At 70.9% G+C, this 8,776-nt stretch overlaps 1 protein-coding gene across 1 annotated transcript; it reads right to left on the bottom strand.

The window, feature by feature from the left end:
- Positions 1 to 1,136: 1,136 nt before the first annotated feature.
- On the bottom strand, positions 1,137 to 7,463 carry TMEM86A (transmembrane protein 86A). The gene is made up of 3 exons (XM_029059239.1): positions 7,416 to 7,463; positions 1,779 to 2,043; positions 1,137 to 1,663 (listed from the first exon to the last, which is right to left on the bottom strand). The coding sequence occupies exons 1-3, from the start codon at positions 7,434 to 7,436 to the stop codon at positions 1,239 to 1,241; spliced, it is 711 nt and encodes a 236-aa protein (XP_028915072.1). The 5' UTR covers positions 7,437 to 7,463; the 3' UTR covers positions 1,137 to 1,238.
- Between the last annotated feature and the right edge of the window lie 1,313 nt (positions 7,464 to 8,776).

Raw genomic sequence — 8,776 nt, forward strand, 5'->3', positions numbered from 1 at the left:
GCCCCCGGCCTCTCCCCGGAAATCCGGCTCCAGGCCGGGGCCCCGCCGGCCCCCACCCGAGCCCAGCCAAGGGACAAGAGGCCGGGGGGGCCGCGGGCCCTGGTTTATTATTTATCGTTCACACACGAGCGACGATTCCGCCGGGGTTTCCCGCCGCGGTCTGTTTGCATTGTACGTGCCTCGGCGCCCTCCGGCCCCCTGCCCCGGGCACCGTGGACCCACCGAGGAGGGGCGGGAAGGAAAGCGGGGGCGGGGGCGGGGCGGGGGGGGGGGGTCCCCCAGGGGCTAGGCTCTTCCCTCCCTCCTCCCCTCGGCCCCCGCTCGGAAGGTTCGGGTCCCGGCGGGGGCGATTCCTCGGTTCGACGGTCTGGGGGCCAGGCCTCCCCTCCCGCTCCCGCCCTCACCCCTCGGAGACAGGGCCACGGCGGACGGACGCCTGAATCCTCTGGCCCCGGGAACGGGGGACCTGGCTCCGCCCGGGCTCGGGAGATGGGGACGGAGACAGCTGGGGAGCGCTGAACCCGCCCCGGGGGGGGGGGGGGACGAGGCCTCTGGGGGAGCAGGATGGACCGGCAAGGGGATACCACAGCTTGACCACTGCCAGGGCTCCCTGGTCGGGGGGGACCCCCCTCCCCGCTCCAAGCTCGGTTCAAGTACCACGGATGAGGGTGTGAGGCAGCGGGGAGGGAGGGGGCCGGAGGGGGCGGGGACCCCCCGGCGTCGGGTCCGCCCTCGGGCCGGCCCGGCCGGCCTCGTCCGTCTTCCCCGGGGCGGTCGGGGAACCGCCGGGCGCCTCTTGCCCGCAGATCTCCCTCACCTGGCCCGGGGGCAGGGGGATCTGGCCCAGAGGCAGAGGGAGGGGCGGGATGCGCGCCTCCCCCCAACTTCGGGGCAGTGGCCCCGACAGGATGATCCCCTTCGGGGCAATCAGCCTATCGCCTCCCCGGCTCCCTTCTAAATCGAGACCCTCCCGAGTCCCACGTGCGCAGCTGCGGCCGAGCCGGGGGACGGTAGGAGAGGCCGGGTGCCGCCGCGGGGCCCGGCCCGGACCGGGCACGGGGGCCCGGGCCCGACCGGAGGAGGCGGGGGGCGTCGGGGAGAGGCGGCCTCCGGCCGCCCGAGGCGGGCGGGCCCGATTCATCCGGCGGCCCCGGGCGGGGGCCGGGGGTCCCGGAGGGCTCCGCCCGTCCGGAGCTCCCCGAGCCGAGTCCCCGCTAGGTCCCCACTAGGTCCTCGCCTCAGTCTCTCTGGCCGCCGTCCTGGTCCCGGCTCTCCACCGCGGACAGCGCGATGAGCATCTGGGCGGCGTAGTAGGTGGACATGATGACCGCCCGGGCGTAGGGCACGGGGAAGCAGAACTTGTTGACGGCGATGGTCAGGTCCGAGGCGATGAAGAGCACGGCCCCGGCGCCGGCGGCCAGCTCCGTCCACCGCCACAGGGTCCCGCCCAGCCGCACGCCCGCCACGGCCCGCCAGCCCATGAAGCCGATCAGCGCCACGTAAGCCCCCACCAGGTAGGTGAAGGCGCCGCTGAGGTACGGGTAGAGGAGCGCGTAGCTCAGGCCGGACAGGGCCGCCATCACCAGCCCCAGCCGCGGGGCCGGGGGACGCGTGCCGAAGGCCCAGGCGTAGAGGACGTGGGTCACCGCAAACATCAGCAGGCCTGGAGGCGGGCGGGGAGGGGGGCGACAGAGGAGGGGACGGCCCCGTGAGGGGGGCCGGCCTCCCGGGGCGGCCCCGCCCCCGCCCCCGCCCCCGCCCCCCTCCCCGCCACTGACCGTGCACAAAGTAGCCCTGGTCCTGCCAGATGAGGAAGGCGTCGCCCACGGCGGAGAAGACGAGCCCGGCGAAGATGCGGCTGGCGCTGGGGTGGGCCAGCAGGAAGCCGAGCCCGTGGGCCAGCAGGAAGAGCCAGAGGCTGAAGATGGGGAGGCACTTGATGAGGGCGCTGAACCAGGACGGGCTGGCCGACGGCAGCCACAGCACAAAGTACACGCACGTGGCCTTGAAGAAGGGGACGAGCTTGGGCCCCTCGCTCTTCACCTGGTGGGGACAGAGAGGGGACGGGGCACCCGGGCGCGTCTCGTCAGGGCCGAGGGGCGGTCCGCGGGGAAGATCCGGGGGGGGGGAGGAGGAGGAGAGGACCGCCTCCCCGGCTCTCCCGGCTCCTCGATCCCGGGCCAGGGCCCGGGCCCGGGAGCCGAGGCTGACGCCCTCCGGCCGGGCGGCCGGGCCGTTGGCCGGGCCCGGCCCGGCCCCGCCCACCACCGGACGGTCCTGAGACCATTTCTGAAGTGAGGGAACTGAGGCCGGCCACCGCCGAGCCACAGCACGGACCGGTCAGACCAGCCCCGCCGATCCGCGGAGGAGACGGGGGAAATAGGACCCCGGCGTCCCCGTCTGGGCCCGGGGTACCGAACCGAGCCCAAAGGCGGGGGCGGGATGGCGGGGGAGGCCGGGACGGGGGAGGAGATCCGAACGGCCGGCCCGGGGCGGGCTGGAGGTATCAAGTCCAGAGCTACGTGGGGCGGGGGTTCCTCAGAACCGCTTTAAACACCCCCGGGTGACTCCGGTGGAGAAAAGGCGACTCTCTGCCCTCCTCCAGATAGACCCGAGGACAACGCGGGGTCTGCTATCCACCCTGAAAAATCCTCGCGGACTCCTCGCCCTCCCAGGACGAGCCTCCGGGAGCCTCCAGATCGCCGGCCCGGGCCGGCCCTCCGTCGGCGCTCGGCGCAGAGTACGCGCTTAAAAAGTAACTTCATTATTACTGTCATCTCCTCCCCCGCAGTGCTCCGTCCCCCGCCCCGGGGCCAGTCCGGGTCTGGCGGCCCCATGGGGTGGGGGGCTGAGGGGAGAGGGTTAGGGGGCTGGATTTACGGGGTCTTCAGCAGAGCCGCCCACTGGAGGACCCGGGGCCCGGGAGGGACAAATGTGTCCGGCTACTGTTCTACTGTACTCTCCCAAGCGCTTAGTACGGCGCTCTGCGCACAGTAGGCGCTCAATAAATACGACCGAATGAACGAATGAACCACTGCTCGGGGAAAAGGGTCAGCAGGGAAAGCTCGGAGAGCTGTCCCCGCCTCGGCGGCCCGGTGACCCGGCCAAGTCACCGCAGGCTCCGGGCCCTCCCGCCGCCGGGTGAGGCCAGGAATAATGATGTTGGTATTTGTGAGGCGCTTACTAAGTGCCGAGCACTGTTCTGAGCGCTGGGGGAGACACAGGGGAATCAGGTCGTCCCACGTGGGGCTCACGGTCTTAACCCCCATGTGACAGAGGAGGTCACTGAGGCGCGGAGAAGTTGTGACTTGCCCACGGTCACCCGGCTGACAAGTGCCAGAGCGGGGATCCGAACTCCTGACCTCCGACTCCAAAGCCCGGGCTCTTTCCGCTGAGCCACGCCGCTTCTCACAGTCACCCAGCCGCCAGGCGGCAGAGCCGCGATCCGAACCCACGACCTCCGACTCCCAAGCCCGGGCCCCTGCCGCCGAGCCACGGTTCCAAGCGCTGGGGTAGATGCGGGGTCATCGGGTCGTCCCGAGTGAGGCTCACAGTTAATCCCCGTTTGGCCGACGAGGGAACCGAGGCCCGGAGGGGTGAAGTGACTCGCCCGCGGTCGCCCGGCCGACGAGTGGCAGGAATGTGGGTGGGGGCGGGGGGGGGGGGCTCACCTACGCCAGTCCCTCTCCCGCCCCCCACTCCACCCCCCGCTGGTCCCCCCGGCCAAACGAGGGCATCGTGGGCACCAGGCGGGGGTCGCTACGTCCGCCCCGAGTCCCGACCACCAGGCCCCGCTGACCTTGGGGCCTCGCTGCCCGTCACCCGACCCACCCGGAGAGGGTCCTGAAGAGGGGAGAGACGGGGACCGGGGACTCCTAAGCGAACGGCGAGATTCGAGTGTGGGGGAAGAGGAAGGTGTGGAGCTCCCCTCCTCCGGAAGAGAAACCCCACGCCGAGGCAGACGCCCTGCCTCCTCTCCCCCTGCCCCAGACTGGGAATCCCCGCAGAAGCGAGGTCGGGGAACGGAGGGGGCGTTTGAACCCCTGCCCCTGGGGCTGGGGAGAGCCTCGGGGGCCTCCGGACTCCCGTAAGCTCGCTGTGGGCGGGGAACGTGTCCGTTTACCGTGATGTCGGACTCTCCCAAGCGCCCGGTACAGTGCTCCGCACGCAGTAAGAGCTCAGTAAATACGACGGGCCGAACGGACGGACGGACGGAAGGGACCCGAAGCGAGAGCGGCGCGGCCCCAGGCCCCGCGCAAGGCCGCCTCCGGGGTCGGGCCAAGGGGCCTGTCCCGGGCCTCAGTTTCCCTCCAAAGCAGTCTCGCCCCGTGAGAGGTCCGGGAGGAGCAAACCACGAGAAGGCACGGCTGGGTCCTGGGGGGCCGGGGGAGAAGGGGAAAGCCGGGGGGGGGGGGGCGGGGGCCGGGGCCAGGTCCGGGGCCCGCGGCAGGAGGGGGAGAATACTCGAATGGACCCAGCTCCCGGCCCCCGCGGCGGCGGAAGGAAACCCCCCGCCGCCTCGCCTAGGCCTGGGCCGGTGCCCGGCCCGGAGAAAACCTTCCTCTTCCTCCCGGCTTGCCCCCGTTTCACAGACCGGGAAACCGAGGGAGGAGCCCAGCCCCCTCCTCCTGGGACTCCCGAGCCTCAGCGGCCAGAGTGAGATCAGAGGGCCAGGGCGGCGCTTCCTCTATCCGGCTGGGTCCCGCGGCGGGGGGCGGGGGAGGGCCGAGAGAAGTACGGCGCGTTCCCTCCATGGGCCGCATGCCCACTGACCGTAAAGTGATAACAACGGCATCCGGCGAGTGCCTACCGTGTGCCGGGCGCCGTTCTGAGCACTGGGGTAGATAGAAGCTAATCGGGTCGGACACGGTCCCTGTCCCGCACGGGGCTCGCGGTCTTAACCCCCGTTTTCCAGATGAGGGAACTGAGGCCCGGAGAAGTGACCTGCCCAAGGTCACCCAGCAGACACGTGGAGGAGCGGGATTAGAAGGCACGTTCTGACTCCCGGGCCGTCGCTCTGGCCACTGGACCGCACTGTGCTTTGCTTTCTTTCTCTCTCCCTCCCCCCATCAGGTCAGTCGGTCGGCCGGTCGACCGAATAATAACGTCGGTATCTGTTAAGCGCTTACTGTGCGCAGAGCACCGTTCTAAGCGCTGGGGTGGACACGGGGTAATCGGGCTGTCCCACGTGGGGCTCACGGTTCTAATCCCCATTTTCCAGATGAGGTCACGGAGGCCCAGAGAAGTGAAGTGACTTGCCCACAGTCACACTGTGTGTACCGAGCACTTACTACGTGCTGAGCGCCGTACTAAGTCCTTGGGAGAGTGCAGCACCGCAATAGGACGGACACACTCCCTGCCCACGGTGACCTTACACTCTAGAGGGGAGGGGTCGCCATATAATGATAACGCCGGGATTTAACGACGTCGGCATTTGTTAAGCGCTTACTATGCGCAGAGCACCGTCCTAAGCGCCGGGGTAACCGGGTCATCCCACGTGAGGCTCACGGTTAATCCCCATCTTCCAGATGAGGTCACTGAGGCCCAGAGAAGCGAAGCGACTCGCCCACGGTCACACAGCCGACGGGCGGCCGAGCCGGGGGGGGGTCGAACCCACGACCTCCGACTCCGAAGCCCGGGCTCGTCCCACTGAGCCGCGCGCTTCCCGTGTGCCGAGCCGTACGCCGACCTCGGAGGGGCGGGCACTACCCAAGCGCTCAGTACAGTGCTCTGCCTACAGTAAACGCTCGATAAGTAGGGTTGAACGAATGAATGCAGCCAGGGGAGACGCACGGTACAGAAGCACGGTGAGCGAGTGGAAAAAGCCCGGGGCCTGGGAGTCCGAGGTCTAGGGTTCTAATCCCGACTCCTCCGCCGCGTGACCTCGGGCGGATCGCCGCGCTCGCCCGCGCTTCGGTTTCCTCAGCCGTAAAATGAGGATTCAACCCTTCTCCCGCCCACGTGGGGCAGGTGCCTCGCGCCGGACGGGGACCGCGCCCGGCCCGGGTCGCCTTCCGTCGACCCCGGCGCCCAGAACGGCGCCCGACACATCGGAAGCGCTCGACGGACGCAAGGGCCGTCGCCGTCGCGGCGCTCGGATACGTGGATCCCCGCCGTCCGCGACGGCGAGCTCGCGTCCGACGTAGATTTCGGACGGAGGTCACGTCGCCGACACCTACACCGCTCCCGCCAGAGGTCACAGACGCACGGAGGCTCGGACGCAAACACGGACACGCGCGGCCCCTCCGCCCCCGGCCGCCTCCCCCCGGCTCCCGGGGCCGGGCCGGCCGAGGGCACCGGGCAGGCCGGCGGTGCCGGACGCGGGGGCCGGTCGGGACCGTCTCCTGGGCCTCGGACGCGCCGTGGGCGGGGGAGGCGTCTCCCGCCCCCGCTGTACCGCGCTCTTCTAAGCGGTTGACGGAGCGGTCCAGGCCCGGAGCCCGCGCTGGCTCGGGGCCCCGTCCCGTCCCCGGTGGGGCCCGTCCCGTCCTCGGTGAGCCCCGTCCCGTCCCCGGTGGGTCTCGCCCCGTCCTCGGTGGGGCCCTCCCGTCTTCGGCGGGCACCGTCGTGTCCTCCGTGGGGTCTGTCCCGGCCTCGGCGGGGCCCGTCCCGTCCTCGGCGGGCCCCGTCCTGTCCTGCGTGGGCCCCGTCCTGTCCTCGGCGGGCCCTGTCCTATCCTCGGCGGGCCCTGCCCTGTCCTCAGAGGGCCCTGTCCTATCCTCGGCGGGCCCTGTCCTGTCCTCGGCGGGCCCTGTCCTGTCCTCCGTGGGGCCCGTCCTGTCCTCGGCGGGCCCTGTCCTGTCCTCGGCGGGGCCCGTCCTGTCCTCGGCGGGGCCTGTCCTGTCCTCCGTGGGGCCCGTCCTGTGGTCGGTGGGCCCCGTCCCGGGGGGCGGGGCGGAGGAATGCAAGGGGCCGTCGGCCTTCGCGGTGACGTGCCGCCGCTTTGCCTCCCAGTGACCTTTTTGGGGGGAGGGGGAGGGGGGGCTGCCCTCCCCCATCCCTCCCCCATCCCTCCCCTCCCCCCCCGCTCCGACACACACACACACACACATAGAGCCACAGACAGAGAGAGACACGGTGCGGTGGGGTGGGGGGGGGGCTCCGGCCTCCTTCGAGGGGCTGCCCCTCCCCTCCCCTCCCCTCCCCTCCCCTCCCGCATGCACACAAACACACCCACACACGGAGACACACACGAAGCCCCGGAGCGCAGGGAGCCGGCCTCCCCCCGGGGGTCGCCCCCCGCCCCCCGGAGCCCTCTGATCCCCCCACCCGCAGATGCACACGCACACACAGGGGCCGCAGCGGCGCCGGGCTCTCCCTGGAGGGGACCCCCCCGACCACCCCCCATACACACACACACACACACACACACACAGACAGCCCCAGAGGTGGGTGTGGGGGCGCCGGCGGCTCACCACGGTGACGGGGGACACCATGGCTGCGGGCGGCGGGCGGCGGGCGGAGGGCGGAGGGCGGCGGGCGAGTGCGGGGCGGGGGGGGCGGGGCCGGGCTCCGCGGGAGGAGGGGGAGGCTCCACCCCCCCGGGGACGTCACCGCGCCGCCGCCAATGACACGCCGGGAAACCCCGAGGGGCGGGGCCGGATGGGAAGGGGCGGGGCCGGGAGAGAGAAGAGGCGTGGTCAGGAGCCCGGGCGGGAGGGGCCAGAGGGCGCCGGGGGGCGGGGCCGGGAGAGGGGCGGGGCCGGGAGAGGGGCGGGGCCAGAAGAAGCAGAAAGGGGCGGGGCCAAGCGCGCCGGGGCGGGGCCAGAGGTGGGAGGGGGCGCCGGGGCGGGGGCAGTGACGTCAGGGGCGGGGCCGGGAGGGAAGTGGGCGTGGTCAGGGGCGGGGCGGGACAGTGACGTCAGGGGCGGGGCCGGGGAGGGAGGGGGCGGGGCCAGGGAGCCCGGGCGGGGTCAAGACCCCTCAGCTCCCTCAGCTCCCATCAGACCCCTCAGCTCCCCTCAGTCCCCTCAGCTCCCCTCAGCTCCCCTCAGACCCCTCAGTTCCCCTCAGGCCCCTCAGCTCCCTCAGCTCCTCTCAGACCCCTCAGCTCCCATCAGACCCCTCAGTTCCCCTCAGTCCCCTCAGACCCCTCAGCTCCCCTCAGCCCCCCTCAGCCCCCCTCAGCTCCCCTCAGTCCCCTCAGCTCCCCTCAGACCCCTCAGTTCCCCTCAGGCCCCTCAGCTCCCTCAGCTCCTCTCAGACCCCTCAGCTCCCCTCAGACCCCTCAGCCCCCCTCAGCCCCCCTCAGCTCCCCTCAGTCCCCTCAGCTCCCCTCAGACCCCTCAGTCCCCTCAGCTCCCCTCAGACCCCTCAGCTCCCCTCAGCTCCCCTCAGCTCCCCTCAGCTCCCTCAGCCCCCCTCAGCTCCCCTCAGTCCCCTCAGACCCCTCAGACCCCTCAGCTCCCCTCCCCCCCCCCCCCCCCCACCATGCTCAGAATAATCCTGGCAGGATTCACTATCAATAATCATGAGGGCACTTGTCAAGCGCTTACTCTGTGCCAAGCACTGTTCTAAGCGCTGGGGGAGATACGAGGTCATCAGGTGGTCCCACGGGGGGCTCCCACTCTTCATCCCCATGTGACGGATGAGGGCACCGAGAGGTCAAGTGGCTGGCCCAGAGTCACCCAGCTGACAGGCGGCTGCGGCAGGATTTGAACCCGTGACCTCTGACTCCCAAGCCGGGGCTCTTTCCACTGAGCCACGTTGCTTCTACAGTAATGATGGTGCTTGCTAATAATAATGTTGGTATTTGTTAAGCGCTTACTATGTGCAG

The sequence above is a fragment of the Ornithorhynchus anatinus genome, chromosome 3 (assembly GCF_004115215.2).
Source record: "Ornithorhynchus anatinus isolate Pmale09 chromosome 3, mOrnAna1.pri.v4, whole genome shotgun sequence".
NCBI lineage: Eukaryota > Metazoa > Chordata > Mammalia > Monotremata > Ornithorhynchidae > Ornithorhynchus > Ornithorhynchus anatinus.

Excerpts from the sequence above, each read along its gene's own strand:
- TMEM86A (XM_029059239.1), bottom strand. The coding sequence starts at position 7,436 with ATGGTGTCCCCCGTCACCGTG. Across the intron at positions 2,044-7,415 it reads TGGTGTCCCCCGTCACCGTG|GTGAAGAGCGAGGGGCCCAA; the intron begins GTGAGCCGCCGG and ends TGTCCCCACCAG. Across the intron at positions 1,664-1,778 it reads CCAGGGCTACTTTGTGCACG|GCCTGCTGATGTTTGCGGTG; the intron begins GTCAGTGGCGGG and ends GCCCGCCTCCAG.